Source organism: Macaca fascicularis, chromosome 14 (assembly GCF_037993035.2).
Source record: "Macaca fascicularis isolate 582-1 chromosome 14, T2T-MFA8v1.1".
NCBI classification, from domain to species: domain Eukaryota; kingdom Metazoa; phylum Chordata; class Mammalia; order Primates; family Cercopithecidae; genus Macaca; species Macaca fascicularis.
In genome coordinates this window covers 48,865,343-48,889,208 of record NC_088388.1, presented here as the reverse complement: position 1 = coordinate 48,889,208, position 23,866 = coordinate 48,865,343, and the positions used below count along the sequence as shown (strand labels likewise).

Here is a 23,866-nt window from a genome sequence, read left to right as displayed (position 1 = left end):
GATTGAAAAATAAAATTCTTCTCACATTCCTGTTTGGATCAACCAACTCACTCACTCCAAGCCCCTCTGTCTCAGAGAAAACAGTCCAGCAAGTTTTGTCTTCAGCAAATGCCTTTAGTATCCCATACTCTGCCCAGATAAGGAGAATACATAAAAATACTTACTCTTCTTGAAGAATGAATTCACTGTTTTCCGGAGAAAACTGCCCCGTCACAGGATGCCTGAATGCTGTGGTCTGCTGGTTATGGCTAAAGAGAAACAGAGATGATGGATGAGAATTCGTGTGAATGAAAGGAGTACAGACATGACAGGTCAGTCAGCAATGTCTGGCGACCCTGGTCATCGAAGGTTTCTCACAGGGGGAGAAATGTGGGCCTTTCCCCTGAGACACACTTAGTCTGTCAGAAACACGCCACACTAAGAAAAGCCCAAGAATTTCCAGCTCAGGTGCCAGAGCCCACCTACGAGACAGGGAGACTTCTAAGGAAGTCTTGGCTCCAAGAGAATACTGCATCTTGGAGAGACATTCCATGAAGTACTTACTCCAGCAAACTGAGACGATGAGCAAAAAGTCACTTTAAGACAGTACGAGCTAAAACAAGAATGAAGGAAAGCAGATGACACTTCCGACAGCTTCCAAATCCATGAACCTAGTGAAAGAATTCTAAGAATTAACCACCCACCCAGAAAAATCTATCTTCTGAAAATTCTTCTCCCTACAACAAAATGTCTTCACTTCAATGATGGGATATAATCATTGGGCATGTCTCTGCAACACAACCTGCACAATTTCAGCACGGTGGAGTTTCTATCACCCTTTTGAAGTTAGGAAGGATCAGCTTCCACACCAGGCTGACAGACACAAACAAAGCGTGTAGGTGTTTTGTGCATCAACAAAGGCTGCTTGGTTCTTTGAAAGGGCGGAGGAGCTGGCTCTAGAGACTGTTGGTTTGCTCCACAAATAAACTAAACTAAACCTCCTCTTTTTAAAACAAAATATGATTTATTTAAATTTCTTTTAAGATCATAGTCATTGCAGACTTTTTTTTTTTTTTTTTTTTTTTTTAAAGACAGAGTCTCACTCTGTTACCCAGGCTGGAGTGATGCAATCTCGGCTCACAGCAACTTCCCCCTCCTGAGTTCAAGCAATTCTCCTGCTTCAGCCTCCCAAGTAGCTGGAATTACAGGTGTGCACCACCATGCCAGGCTTATTTTTGTATTTTTAGTAGAGACGGGCTTTCCCCAATGTTGGCCAGGCTGGTCTCAAAACCTTGACCTCAAGTGATCCACCCACCTCAGCCTCCCAAAGTGCTGAGATTACAGGTGTGAGCCACTGTGCCTGGCCTGTAGACATTTTTTAAAATGTAAAAAGTAAAAAGTCACCCATGACCTCTCTATGTGGAGATATACCTGGGTATTTTCACCTTCCAAGTTTTTAATTTTCTTCTACTTAAAAGAATCACTTCAGGCTACTGAGAGTGATTTTACTGTATACAAAATTCTATGTCCTGCTTTTTCACTTCCTATTAACATAGAAAAAGTCCTATGTCATTAAGACTTCTTTATTCGAAATAGCTGAATAATAGTCTTATCATACGAATGTAAACAAAAATTTTTTTGACAGGGTCCTGCTCTGTTGCCCAGGAAGAGTACAGTGGGGGGTGATCGTGGCTTACTGCAGGCTCAAACTCCTGGGCTCAAGCAATCCTCCCACCTCAGCCTCCCAAGTGGCTGGGACTACCGGTACGTGCCACCACGCCCAGCTAAGTTTTGGGTTTTTTTGCAGAGATGAGATCTCACTATGTTGCATAGGCTCGTCTCAACCCTCAGCCCACCAGGCTTGCTTCCCAAAGCGTTAGGATTATGTCTGGCCAAATGTAATTTTTTTTACATACAACCACTCAAAAAGTTGCCTACTGGGCACCCACGTGCTGGGCACTCCTTTAGGTACTGGAGATAAAAGGTGAACAAAAAGTCCTTATCCCATGGTATTTACATTCTAGAAAGATTTAAACTCTTCTAATGCTAGATATTTTAGGTGCCTCACCCCACTATTATAATCTATATCTCTTTCAATGTAATTTGAATTTTGCAATTCAAATTTTTCCTTGGGTTAAAGTCTCAAAGGTAAAATTACTGAATCAAAGGGCATGGTCATTTTTTAAGGTTCCTAGTATAGACAGTTAAAATGCTTTCATAATCAATAGATCATCTCAGTTTGGTATTGTTAAAATATTAGCCCCATCTCCAAACTGAGGACTAAATCTCCCTAGAGATTACTGTCTAAATCAGTATAGCACAAAGGTTATCAGAGAAAAACTCTCTAGGCCTACAAAGTTTTTTTTACACCATCCTAATGCCTGGTCAGAATCTCCAATGTCCAGGTGTCTGGGATAACCTGGGCACTGAGGGTTAGAGCAACCTGAAAACCCTAACAAGCCAAATGTGAAGCCAGCCATGAGGCCAGATTGTTCCTTAGTCCTGCAACTATACACCACCTCACCATACTGTCACCCTTCCCAACCATAGCCAGCCTCTGAATTCCCTCCTCCCGGTCCCAGGCAAGCCCGTGGAATTCTATGACCTCATTTGGCAAACAGCAGACTAGTCTTCCCAAAAAAGCAGAGTTAAGGCTGAGCATCTAAGATAAGGACAAGAAGCAGAAACAGGCCTTCTTAACACCTGTTTTAAAAATCCTTGCACCACATTCAATGGTTAGGCTTTATTTATACTCAGCTTTTTCTTTTTTCTTTTGAGATGGAGTGTCGCTCTGTCGCCCAGGCTGGAGTGCAATGGCATGATCTTGGCTCACTGCAACCTCTGCCTCCCGGGTTCAAGTGATTCTCCTGCCTTAGCCTCCCAAGTAGCTGGGATTACAGAAACCTGCCACCACATTTGGCTAATTTCTGTATTTTTAGTAGAGGCAGCGGTTCACCATGTTGGCCAGGCTGGTCTCGAACTCCTGACCTCAGGTGATCAGTCCACCTCAGTCTCCCAAAGTGCTGGGATTACAGGTGTGAGCCACCACTCCTGGCCCATCTTTTTCCAGAGACTTATCTCCACTTGCCAGAGAATCTGAAAATGCAAACTCTAAATCTAAACCTGCCCATTTCCACCTGGAGGGGGAAAAAAAAGCTCTGCTCGTAACAGAAATAACCATAAAATATTAACACAGCTATCTGTGATTATCTCTAACGAGGTTTGCAGTTTACAAAGCATTTTCTTACTCATCTGGGCTATTACCACCATCAGTCCCACCATCAATGAGGAAATAGGGCTCAGAGAGGTAAATGTGGTTGGGGGTTGCCTGGTACAAGATAACTTTGTTGATAAATTATAAGACTGGGACATGGGGCAGGTGCAGTGGGTCACACCTGTAATCCTAGCACTTCCTGGGGCTGGGGCAGGTGAATCGCTTAAGCCTAGAAGTTTGAGATCAGCCTGGGCAACATGGTGAAACTTTGTCTCTACAAAAAGTACAAAAATTAACCAGGCATGGTGTCACACACCTGTAGCCCCAGCTATTTGGGAGGCTGAGTTAAGAGGATCACTCGAGCCAGGAGGTCGAGGCTGCAGTGAGCTGTGATTGTGCCACTGCACTCCAGCCTAGGTGACAGAGTGAGGCTCTGTCTCAAAAACAAACAAAAAAGTGGTAAGACTGGGAAATGACTCCAGGTCTTCTATTTCTAAATTCTGTGTTCTCTGTATGATAACCTGCTTTCCCTTTCCCTTAGGAGTCTCAGGGGGGCAGCTTCCTGGCCATGATCAGAAAGCCGTAAAGACACAAGGCATCAGAAAAACAGCACCAGCTGCCACTATTCCCTCTCATTCTTTATCTCCCTCTTTCCCCTTTTGTCCAGGGCCAAAGTTCTGAGTGACAGCACTTGTGTGGCACTCAGTAGTCCCCAAACAGCCTTCGGTTCTACCATAAGATCAGCTGGTGGATCTCTGGCAGATGAGGGTAAAAAGCAAATCTTCTACAGGCGTGGGGCAGATCCAGTGACCACCACTTCATATACACTGTACAATTTTTTTTTTTTTTTTTTTTGAGACACAGTCTTGCTCCATTGCCCAGGCTGGAGTTCTGTGGCGCGATCTCCACTCACTGCAAGCTCCGCCTCCCAGGTTCACGCCATTCTCCTGCCTCAGGCTCCCGAGTAGCTGGGACTACAGGCGTCCGCCACCATGCCCTGCTAATTTTTTGTATTTTTAGTAGAGACGTGGTTTCACCATGTTAGCCAGGATGGTCTCCATCTCCTGACCTCGTGATCCGCCCCCCTCAGCCTCCCAAAGTGCTGGGATTACAGGTGTGAGCCACCACATCTGGCCTACACTGCACAATCTTAATAGCAACTCCTGGGCTCCCCACCCCAAACTGTACCAGCTTAAATAAACTCAGGGTTCTAAGTAAATGAATCTTGAGCTGCAGAGTTTAGGCACTAAGATGAATTTTACATTCTAACATTAGAAGAAAGGTAATTTTTAAAAAGCCAACACAAAATAGCTGTCATTTGATCAGACCTAGAGACAGTTCTTCAAAATTCTTTCCCTAATATGGATGCTGCCCTCTTTGCCAAAAGAGTTTTCAGTCACAGTGTCAACACCACCACCACCATCTCCTGCAATTTACAAGGAGGTTTTTGTTTTTTTTTTTTTGTTTTTTTTTTTTTTGAGATGGAGTCTCGCTCTGTTGCCCAGGCTGGAGTGCAGTGGCTGGATCTCAGCTCACTGCAAGCTCCGCCTCCCGAGTTTACGCCATTACAAGGAGTTTTAACTAAGGAGCTTTAACTGTGCTTACATTCATCATCTTATTTGCCCCTCCAAACTACCCATTGAAGTAAGCAGGGTAGATATTTTCATCCCCATGTTAAACATAAGGAAACTGAGGTTCCAGGTTATGGGATGTTACTAGAATACTATTTTTTTTTTCAAAAAGACTCATACATTGAGAAAAGAGATGAACCAGTGTAATGGCTTCTGAATACTGAAGTCTTAAAATTTCTTTTTTTTTTTTGTTTGCGACAGGGTCTCACTTTGTCACCCAGGCTGGAGTGCAGTGGAATGATCTCAGCTCACTGCAGCTTTGACCTCCTGGGTTCAAGCGACATTCCTGCCTCAGTCCCCCAAGTAGCTGGGACTTAACCGGTGCATACCACCATGCCCAGCTAATTTTTTTTATTTTTAGTAGAGATGGGGTTTCACCATGTTGCCCAGACTAGTCTCCATCTCTTGAGCTCAAGCAATCTGCCCACTTTGGCCTCCCAAAGTGCTAGGATTACAGGCGTGAGCCACCGTGCCCGGCCAAAATTTCATCATTTTTTATCAAACACATTCAGCTTGCTAATGGCAGAGCTTCTGGTTCAGCACTCTAAGCAAAGGGATGTGAGTGAGGTTCCTGGGCGATTCCATTCAATATTCACAAATACGTAAAAGGGCAGGTTAGGTATCACCACACCAGGCCCCAAATGAAGAAAGTAAGGCCCCCAAAGAATGGTGATTTACCTACGACCACAGTGTGTGTGTTGTCTGCACACCACCATCCTTTTGATCTCTTTCCACTACTCCAGGCTCACCCTTGCCAAACAAAGGCTGCCTATTAAACGCTGGCTCCTCAAACCCATTTGGAGATTGCAAAGTCCTCTGGCTTTACTCGCTGTCCCCGGCTTCCCCACCACAAAAGCCCTCAGTCAGCTCCATTTCCTGATTCTAACACCCATGAAGAGACTCATGTCCTATCACTGTGTCTCAAGAAGTATTTAGCAGGCACAGACACATCCCCTGAAATACCTGTTCTTAGACCTGAATTGCTACCTTGCTCTATGGTAGTTCAGAGATGGCCCGGCTGAGAGCCAAGTGGCTGGTTTCAGGGGAGAACAAAAACTCTCTCTGTTCCACACAAGGGCTTCTGTTTCTCTTCAGGCTACCGAGAAAGTAATTTGGCATATGAGGTAAACACAAGCTAGCCTCCATTTTCAAATCCCGCTCTTACTCCCAGAAGCAGCCCCTTGAAGTTGAATGGCAGCCAGTCGCACTTAGGAAAGGACCAGGGAACATGGATAGAAGATGGCAGGGAAGGATGATTCCCATGAAAGCAGGCTATGGGTAACCATCCATGTAAATAAGCACGTCTTCACAAGCCCTGGGCCAGGAAGGACTTGGGTTAGGTCCTAAAGAAGTCTGACAGCAAATACAAAAGACTTGATAAGAGAATAAAGTGTGGACCATGGAGAACTGATTTAAGGTCAATGTAAGACAGAGTCAACCTAAAATGACAGAGAAGGCTAGTCAAAATGTAAATACATCCTACGGTTTCTTGCAGCATTTTTCCAAGATTAATTTTCTATTCATATGGATTTTGATTGTAATATAAGCAGTGACTCTTGTTGGTTAAACACCAAGGTTCCAATTAGCACAGCAATTTTTTTGGCATGGCAAGAAGTTCTGGCATTATGTGACTGATGCTTAACAGAACAGTGGGGGTCGGAGCACCCTGATAAATCTGGTTTCCTGACAGCAGTGGTATTGGTATGCTGAGAGTGTGACAAATCTGCTCCGTCAGCACTAGCTCTTATCTGGACCATGCTATAAAGAGAAGAAACTGCTTAAAACGTAAGAAAAGTATCTGGCCTAAAAGCCTGAGGAGGGACTCTGTTAAAGATCTTCTCATTGGTATGCTCAGCAGTATCTGCCCCTCTGGACCTTCTGGTTCCTCAACGTGGCTCCCAGAACACTGTAAAAGGTTACCCTGCACGCCTGAAGCCACATTCAGCACTGCCCCCAGGCTTGTAAAGCCACTTACTATCTTTGTTCTAAATACCAGTGTCTGGAGAAAACCAAGGATTCTGGATAACCTAATAATGCTCCTAGTTAGGTCTCAAAACTGGAAATTGAAACTCTGAGAATACAAGAAATTGCCTCTTCTTCATCTTCAGCTCGGATATGGGCCCCACAAAAAAGAGGTAGCAATCAAGATTTGAAACAGCATCTTCACGTTTCCTCAATTGTTTTTTAAGCTCCTTGTGGCTAATTTTACTTAACACTTTCACAAAATTGCTCATTTAATGCAAACCATCATCATTATTGTGGTGTTTCTAAGGGGACTGAAAATCTACTGAAATGGTCTTTCAAGCGTGCACTATTTTGACAATATCAAGATTTACAACAGCTCACTGCACACGGGCATTCCTGTGACAGGCCCTTCTTCCAGAATCAGGCCTTGATGAGCCAATGTAAGGTCCCCATCCTCTCTTTAAGTAGAAGCTATCAACATAACACTAATTAGCCTCCTTCAACATCTGCCCTAAGCAACAAGTCAGCCCAGAGCCCTAGGGTCAGAAGATCTGGGTTCAAACCAGATAAGCCACCTCACCTCTCTGAGGATCAATTCTTCCATTTGCAAATAGGGGATAAAAATGTCCCTCCGAAAGTTTGTTATGATGATAAAATGAAGGAACATACATGAAAGAGCCTTGTGAAATGTCTGGCATACAGAAGGTCCTCAATTAATGTTTGTTGAATCCAACTGTACCTTGACTATAGCAATGTCTAATAGGCACCGACATTTTAACAGGGCAAGAATAGAATAAGCCTCCCTTCCCCCAAACTCAATACTCCTCCAGCCTTCCCTATTTCCATGAACATCACTACGACCTTAGAGTCATCCTTTATTCCTTTCTTTACCTTAACCTTCATGTACAATATGTGAAGCACGCAGAACCAAGTCCTATTGCCTCTATCTACAAAATATACTTTGAATTAATCCACACTCCACTCCATCTGTACAGCTAGCACCCTACTCATCTCTTAACTAAATACTGCAACAGCCTCCTACCGGCTCTTTCTGCTTCTTCCTTGGCCTCTGTAGCACCCATTCTCCTCATTGGACGCTTCATGGATCTTTTAAAATATAAGCTAGACCAAGTCACACTCCTCCATTAAACTCTATGATAGCTCTACTTTACACACAGAGTAAAAAATAAGCTCCTTACCTTAGCTTACAAAACGCTAAGATGCCTTGACTCCTGTCTGGTTCCATCTTCATCTAGTACCATTATTCCCCTTGTCCATGCTGGCCCAGCCACACTGGCCTTTTTGTTCCTTGAACACCAGGCTCTTTCCTACTTAACAGTCTTAGTACTAGCTGACCTTGCAGCCTGGGTGCTCTTTCCTCCGGATATTTAAGGCAGAGTCTCACTCTTTCACCCAGGCTGGAGTGCAGTAGCGCAATCTCAGCTCACTGCAACTTCTGCCTACCAGGTTCAAGGTGATTCTCCCGCCTCCACCTCCCAAACAGCTGGGATTACAGGCGTGCACCACCACACCCAGCTAATTTTGCCTCTAAATGAACTAGCTAGCCCTACAGAAATCTGGACTCAAGTAACAGAGACAAGAACCTAACGGTCACCCTGAGAAGGCAGTTGGCTTCTATTCTTACTGCCAGTGCAAGGGTGAGACACCAACATGCCAAGAACACTTCATCCTTGGCTCTCCTGAACTGTGTTACAATATAATTTGGAGAAATTAGCCCTCCCCTACAACTTCCTCAACTCCCCTGTAAAGGAGGGGTTAATACACTCCACTGAGAGAATCAAAGAACGGAATGCAAATACCTGATAGGAAATTACTGAGTGATTAAAAACACACAGGAAGATAATATAAACATCATCTGTATCTCCCTTGTATGAACTGGGAGAGTGTTTTGGCATGAAACCTACAATTTGGTGACTGATTCTATCCTCACTAGTATTGCTCTCTATTTATTTTATGTGTGTTTGTTCTCCTCCCTGTCCCCTCCCTTCAAGTGAGATCCAAGGGTTGGGAGGAGTCATTCCTTACTCCTCACGTATCTCCTACAGCAAAGAAACAAGAATATTCATAGAGTAGGCACTTGAACTCCTTTACTTCAAAACAGCCTGAGCACAGACATATCACCTTCAGGGTGATATGTGAAGGGTGATATGTGCAGAACCAATGTGATTTCTTATTTCAGCAGCAAAATGCATCACAGAGCCCTCAAAGATAGGGGGAGGCAGAAGGCCACAGGTCCTGAAAAAGACTTCACCAGCCCTGGAGAGCATAGAGCAGGGCAAATCTAGGCCTCCCCCATTCCCGTACCATCCACATCTGGCACACACTCCATACCAACGTGGGCAGCGACATGGAAACCCCATCCAACTCTAGACCCCCCTCCGAGGGGCAGTTAGTAACTGTGCTCGGTGTCCAAAGGTGCCAAAGGGAAACAGCCTGGCACAGGCAGAGCTGGGCATGAGGGAGTCACAAAATTAACTGAGCAAACTTAAAGCCCTCACAATTTGCAAAGAGGGAAGTCCGTCTTTTCCAAGCTCTCGATTTAACAGTCTTCTGGCATGATTTGCAAACCTCTACATTTCATTAGGTTCTATTAAGTTCTCCAGATCCACTCAACGGCCAATTCATTCTGCAAAGTACTCTTCTGACTGAGTCACCCACACTGCAAGCCTGCCTGTCCCCTGAGTTCCCACATGCAGCCCCACGACTTGGGGTTGCTACTTGGTGAATACAAAGTTTTAATTTTGATTTCATGGGATCCCAGTAACCATGAGAACATTAAAGTCAAGCTCCTGATAGAAGGAGGAGATCAAACTCAGAGAGCCCGTTCCTAATTTTTTTTTTAAGGAAGTTGGCAGAGGAGCAATGTGGTAGGAGCTGAGTACCAGCTTTGTCACTACCAGCTAGCTCTACAGCCCAAGCAACTACTCAACTTCCCTAGGCCTCGGTTTCCTCATCTGTAAAAGTGGGGGTGCAGGTAGGTTCTCCATCTAGAAAGGCCACACAGGCCTGCCTGAAGCCCAGGCAGATCAGAGTCACATAAACTGGAATTCAAATCCCAGCTCTGCCACACACTGGTACTGCATGACCTTGAGCAAGTTAGTGGCTTTTCTGGGTTTATCTGTAAAGGAAAGATTAATTCCGACCCTGCATTGTTATTAAGAATACTGATAACGTCCCAGCCCACAGTAGACACTTCAACCTTCAGTGCCTGCTATATTTATCTTATGCTAGCTCTAAAACTGCACTCCAATAGAGTTGTTTTGCCTTTTTCCACATTCCATACTCCAGCATGTTCAGCCTGCTCTAGGACAGAGGCTCAAGAACACACTTTCTTTTCTTCCCTTTGAGTTAAGGCACAGCACCCAGCCTCCTGTTAAAATTTCTATTTAAAGAACTCACCTGGCAGGCAAAGTGGTTTAAGATCAAGAGGCGCCTTCCACCAGCCACACTTCCATCCCCGACAGAGTTCAGAAACTGCGGCCCGAGAAAAACCGCATTCTATAGAAGTTTTCAAACATGTCCTGGGAAACATTTTTAATCTTAGAACACCCAGTTTTATGCTTCCGTTTAGTACACTTAAATGAGTCAGGTTCCCCAACTGTAAAATGAGAAAGCTGGAGCAGGAGATGTTGCCAGGATCTTCCCTCCAGCTGTAGCATTTTAAGATGCTGAGGTTCATCTCAAACTACAGTCATCCACAGAGCTACAGACTGAAATGTAACAACACTATACACAACTGCAAACACAAAGAGACAGGCAGAACAGTTGTCCTCCCCAACCTCACTTGCCAACAAAATAACATCAGGGAGGTGTAGTTAATGATACTTAGGTCTTATTTATGCCCAGTTACATTGGATGCTAGTTGTTTTTAATTAACTGTTGGTGCTCCCAACCATCGAAAACTCCCGTTCCCTCAGTCATGACTTGACTTTCATGAATCAGAATATACCACAGCAAACTGAATCCCTATAAAACCAGTACAGGACTAACCTGCTTTCTTGTTCTTACTGGAAAAGGCAGGGGACACACTCACCCTCCCTTTGGGCTCCATGTTCAGATAGTGTCTTCCCCAGCTGCACTGCCTTCTGAAATCTTAGGTTTAGGTCAGACAGGGAGGGAAACTCCCAGCCTACCTGCTCTCTCTCAATTTTGGTTCTTGAGCAGCTGCCTCCCAAGGTGTTACAAATCCAGCAGCCACTTGCTCCTGCTCATTCATTCTCCTTCCTCTCCACCCCTCAAGCAAAATCTGGCAACCAGGCAGGAACATAGTTCCAGCTCTGAGTCACTGCCCCACTGTGGCCAAGGGGAGCAGTGGATAAAGGTAAACAACCAGGCAAGCACTTCATGTCTCTAGAATCCAATTCTTCTGTTCTTTGAGACCGTGGGGTTGCCTGCCCCTCTAGAACCAGGACATAAAGAAACACCCCTACCTACAGCTCTGGAGTCAGAACAAATTGCTCATTCAGGTTTGCCCTACCATACCGAGCTGAAATCAGCCCCAAATCAGAGACTATCTTTGGTGAAGAAACAATGGCTCCTTATCAATATTTCATACCAGTCAGGGCAGGGAAGAGTTTGAGTGGTTACAAGTCAGCAAACCCACTCCCCCTGGTAACAATGATTCTTTCATCACTGCTTGGGATGCCTAAGGTTCTCTCAGCACCGATTTAACCATGTGGCACTCATTCCCAGAACAGGCCTGAAAAGGAGAAGGGAAGAGGGGTTAAAAAGAGACACTAGGCACCAAAGTCACAGATCAACACTGTGGCTCTTTCCATTGCAACCTACGTAGGTCTACAAGTCACAATGCAGGTGACACTTGAATATGAGCTCCATGGGGCAGAGACTAGTGTTTTCACGGCTATGTTCCGGGGCTTAGCATAGTGCCTGGCACATAGTAGGTATTCCACAAGTATTTGTTGAATGAAAAAAAATACAAGGGATTTTGTCCTGAGTCTACTTAGGATGACTATATTACTAAAACTCATATCCATCTTTTGCCTTTTAGAAACCTCCATATCCTTCATAACTCTTAATACTACCTGTAGTGAATGTTCTATAAATCTTTAAATGTGGAGATGATTTACTGTGAAACCGAAGAAGCTCAAGCTTCAGGGCCCCTCACTTTCACAAGCCTCCTCCAGGCCTCAGGAAGAGCCCTACCAATGTGTTTACATGCTTTCTGCAATTTTATTTATTTTTAAAGAAGGCTCCCCAAATTATCATATTAAACACCAAGCCCTACAAAATATCAATCTGCCATAGCAGAATGAATGAACGACTCACAAGCCATCCTGAAATATTATCATAACAAGGGCATTTGCTTGGACAGAACTATTTTGGTCACAGAAGAGGTATACCCTAGCCTACAGACACAGCCTAATCAATCACAACTCAATCACTATAAAGACCGGATTAGGTTTAAGAGCACAAATCCCACGCATTCAACACTTATTAAAGCCCAACTATTTGCTTAGCCCTCTGAGTGCTTTGGAGAAAAATAATGATTAGATCATAATCACCTCCACAGAATAGTAGCTTATAATCCAATAGAATAGACTGATATGGTCATAAGTACATATAAATATATATATACACACACAGAGCTCAGAGCAGGTGTTGTCATAGAAAAGCAAAGCAGACCTATTTGCTATGTATCAACCTAAAAGGCATAATACCCTAGAAGGTAAATCATATTATCTTCATTTCACAAATGAGGAAACTGAGGCCCAAAGGAGTCAAGAGCCATTCTAAGATCATATAACAAGCCAAGTGGCAAGGTCAAAATTCAAGTCCAGATCTGCCTAACTGCAAAGTGTGGGCTTGTTTCTAGTGGCTACATGTCAGTCAATGTCTAGTTGCTCTATAGAACCTCCAAAATGTCTTGGGAGACACACTGGCTTTAGAGGTAGAGAAACCACATCGGGCACCAGCAGAGGTTGGCAAGCTTCCAAGAGTCACACTCTTGAGAGTGGAGGAACAGGAAATGCCAGAAGTTTATTCATCAGTTATATAGAAATTATCCTTGTTCACCAGGAAATACCCTAGCAGGAATTAGTGACAGCTATCTTGGGAACCAGCAGGGGCCACATGAGAGGCTGCCGCCCTGTGGCTTCGTCTCCAAATTCCCTCATCCTTGTTGCCTGTTTAAGCATGCTGGAGCACTGCTCTTGTTCCATTATCTCCTGCCCAAACACCCTTCATGGCTCCTCAGTGTTAAAGCCTCTTTATCTCTCACTGCTTCCCGATACTCTTGGCTTCTGTCAACTTTAACTGCCCACCAGTCCCCAAGTCACCCTTTCTTTTCTACTTCTGGGCTTTGGCTCCATCTGTCCTTTCCCCTAAGGATTTCTGCCCAATCTTCAAGGCCCCTTCTCTTCCAAGTAGCCCTTCCTAATCATGCCAGACCACTCTAATTTCCTTCCTTCCTCAACATTCTTAGCACTGAAGGCTTACACTCTTCAGTATTCATATATAGCGAGTCTCCTCAATTGTAACATATAGGAATTATACTTTCCAACAGCTCTTTTAATTTTACTTTTCAAAAATTATTTAAGTACTGCATGCTACCGAAGGGTATAAACTAAAAAGCGGTTCCTTTTCCTGCCTCCAATTCAGTGTCAATCCCAGGGGCAACTACCTTGATCCGTTTCTTGTATATCCTTTTCGGGTTTTGCACTTATGACATTTTTATGAACTCAAAATTTTATATATATATATATCGTTTTAGAAAAAATTACATAAATAGAATAAAATTGTACATATCATTCTATAACTTGTTTTTTACTTTACATACATATCTTGGACTCCTCCATATCCATATGCAAAGATGAACATAAACAGCCCCCTCCACACACAGGTTTCCCTAGGACTCCCACACCACACCAGTCCTTTGAGAGATGATCCACAGGCCCATCCCATATGCCAACCTATCCCAATATGCATCAGAGACTTCAAATTCATGACCTGAAAACCAATTTGTCCCCCAAACTAGTTTTATTTGAGCTACTCAGATTGTAAAAAATCAGTCAAAGTTTAAAAATAGAAAAATTTCATATAGAAATTCAGCTTAGGCCGGGCACAGTGGCTCATGCCTATAATCCCAGCACTTTGGGAGGCCAGGGCAGGCAGATCACCTGAGGTCAGGAGTTTGAGACCAGCCTGGCCAACACGGTGAAACCCCATCTGTACTAAAAATACAAAAAAAGATAGCCAGGCGTGGTGGTGGGCACCTATAATTCCAGCTACTCAGGAGGCTGAGCCAGGAGGTTTCGTTTGAAACCAGGAGGCGGAGGTTGCAGTGAGCTGAGATTGTATCACTGCACTCCAGCCTGGACAACAGAGCAAGACTATGTTTCAAAAAAAAAAAAAAAAAGAAAAGAAAAGAAAAAGAAATTGAACTTATGTTAGAAAACAAAAACTGTGGCAACTCTGGGCCCCAAGGAGAGGTAGAATGACCCTTTTATTTCCCTGCAGTCCTCAACACTCCCTGCTACTTCCCAATGTTGACGGTGAACACCTAGTGTTATTTATCATCACATCTAACATTTCTAATTTTCTTAAAGAAATTTCTGTAAATATAAACAGAGTGTTATGAGTACTTCAAAAACAAATTCAAGAGCATAAACACCACAAGTTGCCTTTCTGTTATCTGCTAAGCCTCTGTAGACATCTGAGTTTGTAACTCCTACCTTGTACCAACACCACTGATTCCAGAGAAGACCTTCCTTTCATGAAGAAGATCTGTTATAAAAAAATAAAGATTTCTTGCTGGCCATGGTGGCTCACACCTGTAATCCCAACACTTTGGGAGGCCATGGCAAGTGGATCATCTGAGGTCCAGAGTTCAAGACCAGCCTGGCCAACATGGTGAAACCCTGAATACAAAAATTATCCGGGTGTGGTGGCACATGCCTGTAATCTCAGCTACTCAGGAGTCTGAGGAAGGAGAGCTGCTTGAAATCAGGTGGCAGAGGTTGCAGCAAGCCAAGATCATGGCACTAGTACTTCAGCCTGGGCGACAAAGTAAGACTCCATCTCAAAAAAAAAAAAAAAAAAATACATAAGACTAAGAACTAAAGGAAGAGCCAGGTGTGATGCCTCTAATCCCAGCACTTTGAGAGGCTGAGGTGGGCGGATCACTTGAGGTCAGGAGTTTGAGAACAGCCTGGCCAAAATGGTGAAACCTTGTCTCTCCTTTAAAAAAAAAAAAAAAAAAAATTAGCTGGGAATGGTGTCGAATGCCTGTAATCCCAGCTGCTCGGGAGACTGAGGCAGGAGAAAAAAAAATAACTAAAGGAAGATGACAAAAATTGGCCCAGAATTTTTCCTGTCACAAATATATTTAAAAAAAAAAAAAAATTCCAACAGTGAACGGACTCACTCTTAGCCTTCTCTAACTGAGCTTTTGAAAAGGTAAACCCCAGTTGGGCACAGTGGCTCATGTCTGTAATCCCAACACTTTGGGAGGCCAAGGCGGGTGGATCACTTGAGGTGGGGAGATCGAGACCAGCCTGGCCAGCATGGTAAAACCCCATCTCTACTAAAAATACAAAAAAATTAGCCAGGTGTGGTGGTGGTGGCACATGCCTGTAGTCTCAGCCACCTAGGAGGCTGAGGTAAGAGAATGGCTTGAACCAGGGAGGCAGAGGTTGCAGTGAGCTGTGATTGCGCCATTGCACCACTCCAGCCTGGCAACAGAGCAAGACTCCATCTAAAAAAAAAAAAAAGAAAGAAAGAAAAAAGAAAAAGAAAAGAAAAGGTAAACCCCAAACCAGTCAACAGACTGTTTCTTCCACAGAGTGAAAAATCAAGAAAGATACCACCACCAATTCTATCCCTAAAGAATCCAAAGGAAGAGCGGTACCAGTGGATGCAGCCCTGATGGCCACCCAAAGAGGCCACTGGCAGTAGGCAGCGACTCCTGGAAAAGAAAAGCATCTAACCAGGTGCCACCTGGGACAAGATCACAGACCTCTCCCAACTTGAAAAATACACAGTCTACTGTGGTGTTTATAGAACAGGCCCTGGAGTCCAGCTCTCCACAGCTGTCCACATCATAGATAAGGAAACTGCTCCAGAAAGCAACTGCAAAAAGTTGCCACCATTTAAAAAAAATAATTGTTTCAGCTAGGTATTCAAAAGAAATCTTAAAAGGCACACAGTTGCCAGGCGCAGTGGCCCACGCCTGTAATCCCAGCACTTTGCGAGGCTGAGGCAAGTGGATCACCTGAGGTCAGGCATTTGAGACCAGCCTGGCCAACATGGTGAAACCCCGTCTCTACTAAAAATACAAAAATTAGCGGGGCATGGTAACAGGCGCCTATAATCCCATCTACTCAGGAAGCTGAGGCAGGAGAATTGCTTGAACCGAGGAGGTGGAGGTTGCAGTGAGTGGAGATCACACCACTGCACACCAGCCTGGGTGACAGAGCGAGGCTCCGTTTCAAAAAAAAAAAAAAAAAAAGCCCACAATTACTACTTGGTCACACCTGATATTGCTTGACTTGCCCCCAACAACAACATGTGACAACAGTATATTTCCTTATTCATTTAACAAATATTTGAGAGCCAACTAGATGCCAATTTCCTAGTGTCTTATGCATGAAAGGCAAGTAATCAAGAAGAGGGATTAAGGGCTGTTAAGGGTGTGTAACAGCTCAGTTTCTATATATCCTGCCAAAAGTTTAAAAAAATAACAGTTTTTCTGATTCAGATTAGCAAATGATAGCCTGTCTTAGGAGCTATAAATTCTCAGTTTATCAGTTTATTAAGCCACGTTGAGAAAATTGAAAAACAACATAAATCAGAAAAACAATTCAGGATATGAAAGAAGAGCAATATTATTTTTAAAAATCAGACAGAACTTCTGGAAATGAACATTTCATTGAAGGAATCACAAAATACAGTCAAAGATAGGCTAGGCCTATCAACAATAGGCTAGGCCAAGCAGAAGAAAGAATTTCAGATTGCTCAAGCCCAGGAGTTCAAGACCAGCCTGGGCAATATGGCAAAAACCCCATCTCTACTAAAAATACAAACTATTAGCTGGGTATGGTGAGCAAACACCTGTAGTCCCAGCTGCGTGGGAGGCTGAGGTGGAAGGATCACCTGAGTTTGCGAAGTTGAAGCTGCTGTGAGCTGTGATCACGTCACTGCACTCCAGCCTGAGTGACAGGAGTCAACACTCCCCCTCCAAAAAAATAAATAAAATGAAATGAACAAAGCCTCTGAGAAAATTGGGTTTCTGTGAAATATCCAAATCTACAAGTTATAGGTTGATTCAGAGAGAGAAGAAGAAAATATATGGAAAACCTGTTTGAAAGAGTAATTCAAGAAAACTTCCCTGGTCTTGTTAGATGCCTAGACACCCAGATACAAGAAGTTCAGAGAATTCCTGGAAGATGCATTACAAGAAGAATCTCAATAAGGCATATAGTCATTAGACTATCCAAAGTCAACATGAAGGAAAAAATTCTAAAAGCTTCAAGAGAGAAGTGTCTAATCCCTTATGAAGGAAATACCATCAGACTAAAAATGGCTTCTCAGCAGAAACCTTACGAACCAGAAAAGTTTGGGGTTCTATTTCCAGTTTTCTTAAAGAAAAAAATACCAGCCAAGAAGTTTGTATCCTGCTAAACTAAGCTTCATAAATGAAGGAGAAATAAAATATTTCCTAGACAAGCAAACACTAAGAGAATTTTTCACCACTAGACTGCCCCTACAATAAATGCTCAAAGGAATTCTAAACATGGAAACAAAAGGGCAACATTCATCATCATAAAAATACATGAAAGTATAAAACTCACAGATCTTATAAAGCAATTGCACAATCTAGACTGCAAAGCAATGAGGTAACAATATTATAACAAGAACAAACCTCACATAGCAATACCAGCCTTAAACATAAATGGACTAAATACTCCTCCTAAAAGATACGGGCTGGTGGAATGGATTTAAAAACAAGATCCAACCACATGCTGCATACAAAAATCTCACCTCACTGATAAAGACATTTACAAAGTAAAGGACTAGAAAAAAATATTCTGTGCAAACAGAAACCAAAAGCAAGCAAGAGCAGCTATACTCATATCAGATAAAACAGACTTTAAATCAGTAACAGTAAATAAAACAAATTGAGACCTATTTTATCACGGATGGTAACTCTTGCTTTCCAGAAATTAATTCCACAGTATTAAGAGTTGCAGGACTGAAAATGACTCAGAGCTTACCTCATCCAATCTCTTTGCTGCATAGATGAGGAAACTGAGACCTAGGAAGGTTAAGAAATTGCTTGAGGTAACAGTTATTACTGAACCATAAATTAACACCAGGTTCCCAAAAACAAGGATTAAGAAAAAAATCATACATTGTTTTAAAATTAATGTCTTGCCTTAAAATCCATCTTCCAGTGATTAATTTCAATTAACATGAAAACATATATATGTATTGCTTAAAAATATGTAAAAATATACATTTTTTTTTCTTTTAAAAAAATGTCTTTAGAGTCAGGGTCTTACTCTGTCACCCAGGCTGGAGTGGGTGGCATGATGATAGCTTACTGCAGTCTCAAACTCCTGGGCTCAAGTGATCATCCTGCCTCAGCCTCCTGAGTAGCTAGGACTATAGATGCAGTGCCACCATGCCAGACTCCGCTCCCCTCCCCTCCGATCCCATCCCATCCCATCCCATTCCATTCCGAGATGGGGTCTTGCTATGTTTCCCAGGCTGGTCTCAAACTACTGTACTCAGGCAATCCTCCCGTCTTGGCCTCCCAAAGCACTGGAATTACAGGCATGAGCCACTCAGCCTCAAAAAATATATTTTAGAGCTTGGAATCTGTGTGTGCAATCAAGAGACCTCACATGGAAATCCAGTATCAGTGGTCTGGATTTGAGTGGCATATAAAATATACAAAGGGAGAGAGCCATATGAAGACAGAGGCAGAGATTGGAGTGATGCCTCTATAGGCCAGGAATGCCAAGAATTGCTGGCAGCCATCAGAAGGAAAGAGAGAGGCATGGAATGGAACCAACTCTGTAAACACTTTGATTTTCCACTTCTTTTCTCCAGAACTGTAACAGAATACATTTCCGTTGTTTTATACTACTGTTGTGGTAATTTGTTACAGCAGCCATAGGAAATGAACACAGAATCTGTATTAGTTTAGTGGCTTTGATTTACTACAAATCCAATTAGTCAACAGCATGGAAAAGCTGTCACAAGGGCCACTAGGATCTTGGGACTCACTTAATAATAGTATAGAGTCCAAAACAAGGGAGTAAAATGTTATTCAATTTTAAACTGATCAGACTCCACCCAATTATGTGTCCACTTCTAGGAATCATACCTGCAGGCCAGAGGGGAAAGCTGGAGGAAGTCCAGAAGAGACAGGCCAGGGCTGTGAAGGGCTAAGTGGGTCAACACCACATCACTGAAGCAACTGGAGTTTTAAGGTTTCAAAAAACTCAGGGGACACAACTGCTGTCTTTATCACTAAAGGATTATCAAGATGGGAAGTAATCTAATTTGTTCCCTGAGGTTCAAGATGATTGAACTAGGATAAATGGGTGGAGTCACTGGGAGGCATATTTTTCAAGGAACTGAGTGTCAACAATGTTACAGAGACTCTGAACATCACACTGGCCAACTGCCTTCCATTGGTGGAAGTTTAGTGAGTGACTGGCTTGAGCCTGGGCCAAATAAATCATCTGGCAAGGATGTTGGTAATGGAAGAATGCAAACCCCAAGCATGCAATCTGCCAAGATGACCTTATGCTCCTCACGAGCTCTGTGAATCTGTGAATCCATAAAAACGCATCATTTGACAACTATGTCAGTCAAGAGATATCTGAAACATGTGGGTAGGATATGGAGATCCTGAGCATAAAGAAATATGTATGGTGGGAAAAGAGAAACAAGGCCCAGTACAGAGCAATGGCTAAGAACTTACTGCCAGCTCCCAGAAGCCTGGCAGCAAGAGTAGGTGGTCACAGCCCTGCAGGGGAGGTTGTTTTATTTTTCATTTATTTATTTATTTATTTGAGACAAGGTGTCACTCTGTCACCCAGGATGGAGTGCAGTGGTACAAACTCAGCTCACTGTAACCTCTACCCCACTGGCTCAAAAGTGCTCCTCCCACCTCAGCCTCCAAAGTAGCTGGGACCACAGGTGCGTGCCACCATGCCCAGCAATTTTTTTTTTTTTAAGTAGAGACAGGATTTCACCATATTGTCCGGGCTAGTCTCAAACTCCTGAGCTCAAGCAATCTACCTGCCTCAGCCTTTCAAAGTGCTGGGATTACAGGCATGAGCCACTGTGCCCAGCCAGGAATCTTACATTGAAATTGACAATATCTATGTTGAACTTTCTGTTTTATTTATCTATTTAATAAACAACATGCATTTACTTCTGACAGTTCTGGAGGCTGAGATGTCCAAGTTCAAGATGCCAGCACATTCGGTATCTGGTAAGGGCCCATGCCTTATAGATGGCACCTTCCTGCTGCATCCTCACATAGTGGAAGGTGCAAACAGGTTCCCTAGGGCCCCTTTTATAGGGACACTAATCCCATTCATGAGGGCTCGACCCTTCAAGCTTTCTCTTGTAGCTCTAATTATCCAATATGGCCAGCATCCACTAACAAACCACTAGTGAGTAACTGCTTGCAATGTATTATCTCCAATGGTTATGTCAACACTACAAAATATTATCATCTTAACTCAGGGAACTCAGGCATAGGATAGGTTAAATCATTTGTCCAAGGCCACACATTTCAAAAGAGTTTAGGATTCCCACTGGAATCCAAGTATAGAAGCCAAATTCTTCTCCTGCATCACAGTATTTCCTCTGTACCCTACTGTGGGCATTTAGTTTGTTCAAGGTAAACAATAATACCAGGCAAGTGGGAAGGAAACAGGTAGCTTTCCCTTTCTGGGCCTCATTTACCTCACCTATAAAATGGGAAAAGATGGGAGATGATGAACACAGGGAGTTCTTACAGCTCTGATACCCTGGTGCTGCCCTGCAATTAAATGTTACTAGATTCCTTTTCTCTCAGTGTCACCTCCACACTGTTGGGGCTGAGAAAGTAGCGACAGAGAAGGCTGTAATTCTCTCGTACCTGCCCCCCAACAAGGAAGACACAGCTGGTAACTTTTCCCATTGCCTTGAGGTCAGAGCAGTAATGGAAGGAGAAAACGAAGAACAGGCAAAAAGTCTGCTGTATGAGCTCATTTGCAGGTGTGCAGCATGGAATGACCCACATAAATCCTGACATTTAGTGCTTACTCTTACTCCGTAAACCAGGACTGTGCTGTAAAGTATCAGCACATAGATCTGAGGGCTAGCAGGGCCCAAAGCCCAAGGGATGTCCATGAGGAATTAAAGCACAGTGTCTTTGTTTGGAAAAGATTAAGTTATCCATGGAGTGGGAAAGAAAAAGTAGCCTGGCCACATTCCAGAGGCTCCAGTAAAGGAGCCTCTTGCAGATGCTTCCAGTGTTGATGCTGTACTGAATCAGGTTAGGAAGCATCCTTCAGCCCACCCTGCTGGGGACCTCTGGCTAGGCAAAGCCTCCTCTTTCCAACTGCCCCTTCTACTGGTCCTCTAGCAATGGAATACCAGAGTCTAGGGACGCCAGAGGCCCAACAGCTCGGGAGGGGGAGGTTGCCAAGGTTCTGAGAGACTTCGTTCCTCCCCTGCCCATCATCACTCCATGACCCAGGAACGGGGGACCATCCCAGCATCAGGGCTTGGGGACAGACTGGACATTTAATCAGGGGGGCTCTCACTATCTCACTTCTAGGAAAGGGCAAAATGGGATGATTTCAGAAATTCCCCACCCAAACCAGTTTCCTCTTCAATTTCCTAATGATGCCCATTCAGGAAGGGAGTCCCAGTTAGAGGAACAGAGCAGGAAGAAGGCTCCTGACCCACAGGACCCCAGGTACCTGGAGTTTCCAGTGAGCACATCACTGTGCCCAAATGGAATATCCCAGTAGATGTTTCTGGTTTTATTCTAATATTTCTTTTTATTTTTGGTTTTGCAGGATATAAGGCAAGACGGCAGGGTGGGCAGGGGAGAGGCATCAAATAGTCAGGGGACAGAGTGTGGGTATGGAGCCAGAACTAGGTTCCAATCACAGCTCCACACTGGTAGTGTAAGCTTTGTAAAATATCTCCTAAATAGTGCCTGAAATGAAGAAGGTGAATGGTAAGGGTACATGTTCTTGTTGGGGTCCCTTCTCCCCACAGAAAACCTACCGACTCCCCACAACCCTAACAGACAGCCCACCAGCCCAGTGCACCAGACTTCTCCTGCAGATATCCAAAACTAGGGGCAGGGGAAGGGAGTGGATAAAGAATCACACAATGTAAAAGAGAGAGATCCATAACGATAACTTCACTGAGCATATTATATACAAATCACATTATAACATATTACACTCCAGGCACTCTGCAGGCATTATCTCATACCATATTACCATCCTAGGAAGTAGTTATTATTATTTCCATTTTACAGATGAAAAAACTGAGGACCAGAAAAATTAAGGGATTTATATAAGATTACACAGCTAGTAGGCACAGAGCCAGGATTCAAATCCAGGCTTTTTGACTCCAGAGGTGGAGTCAAAGGTTGAACTATTCCCCATGAAGACAACATGGCCAAACCAATTCCTTACATTTCCAAGGCAAGAACAAAACTCTAGTACAGAGGAAGGGTTTAATATAAGAAGCTATTCTTATTAGGGGCCTCCACCCTCTGAAAATAAATCACTGACCCTCCTCATTGGTGTCTGGAAGTCCCAGCAATCAGGCATGGACACTGACTGGCTGGAAACCTGCAGGTTAGAACCCAGAACTTGCTACTGACCTTTAACCCAGAATGACTCCTACGTCTGAAGAAGGTAACATAAAGAAATGGGAGCACAAAGCATCCTCGACTACACCATCCACCTCTCCGGAGCACTTCCTCCTTTGGCAACAGCTGCACATCACTGACTCTGAATCACACATTTATACTGCGCCTTTCCAGATCCAGACTCAGTTCCCTAGCGTCAAACTGTGTCAGCAGGGATGCAGACAGCAGAGAGAGAGAGAGAGAGCTCAGTGAATCACTTTTCTCTGCTAGTGATGGTATCTGATGCATGTTAAACACCTCCCTGCAATTCCTCAAGTGTCTATTAATCAGTGAACCAAGAACACAGAGGGCACCAAGGAAAAATCTGCCATTGCAGGGAAAAAAGCAAATTGTATTAGGCCTCCTTACTAATGCACAAAGACTTCTAAATCCAACAGGAGGTGGCGATAGTAACAGCCTAGTCATTGAGACACTTGGTCCCACTGGCCACAAAGTGGACAATAAACAACCCCTCACCTGAAAGGGGCAAAATCTACTTCTCCTTAGCCTCATGTAGACACTGGCTGAGCCAAGAAGAGAATCTGCCAAAATTGATTAAGAAAGAAACTTGTAAAAATTTGCTCTTGACAAGCTTCAGTCTCTTCTCCCCTATAAAACAGTCCTAGAATACCATCAGTTCTCCCCAGCTCAGAAGACTAAACAAGATACACAATGGTCCCCAAGGTTCTGGTGCCCACTTGCCTTTTCAGGCTAAATATCTTCCCCAGAAAAGCTCCTGCCCTGCCATGGTTATGACTTCTAAAGCTGTCTCTCTGAATTCCGTCCATGCTCTAGAGCCCCAGATCCCTATATCCAACTGCCTACTAGACACTTCTTCCAAGATGTCCTGTAGGCACTATTAAATCAACATATTACAAAGCGGAACCCTTTTCCATCTTCCTAAACTGTTTCTATTCTTTTATTCCCCATCTTGGTGAAGGTCACTGAGGAGCACTTGGAAGAATGGCTGTGACAGTGTTATCACAACAACTTGGGGAGGGGGCATTTGATGGGCAAGGAGCCAGAGTGCTAAACACCACCATCCCACAGAATGAAAAGCTGTCCCTCCCCAAATGCCAAGAGTCATAGCACCTAGAAATGCTGGAAGGCATCCTACCTTTTCCCCTCACTCCCCATCAGTCATCAAGAAGAGTT

General features: G+C 43.7%; 1 protein-coding gene across 50 annotated transcripts in view; it reads right to left on the bottom strand.

The window, feature by feature from the left end:
• PLEKHA7 (pleckstrin homology domain containing A7) overlaps nt 1-23,866 on the bottom strand; it is a 239,888-nt gene that overhangs the window by 100,090 nt on the left and 115,932 nt on the right. For all 50 annotated transcript variants that reach the window (XM_074014161.1, XM_065528439.1, XM_065528441.1 and 47 more), the window contains one exon: nt 165-248. In XM_074014161.1, coding sequence (XP_073870262.1) covers nt 165-248 — 84 coding nt within the window. The remainder of the gene's footprint in view (nt 1-164; nt 249-23,866) is intronic.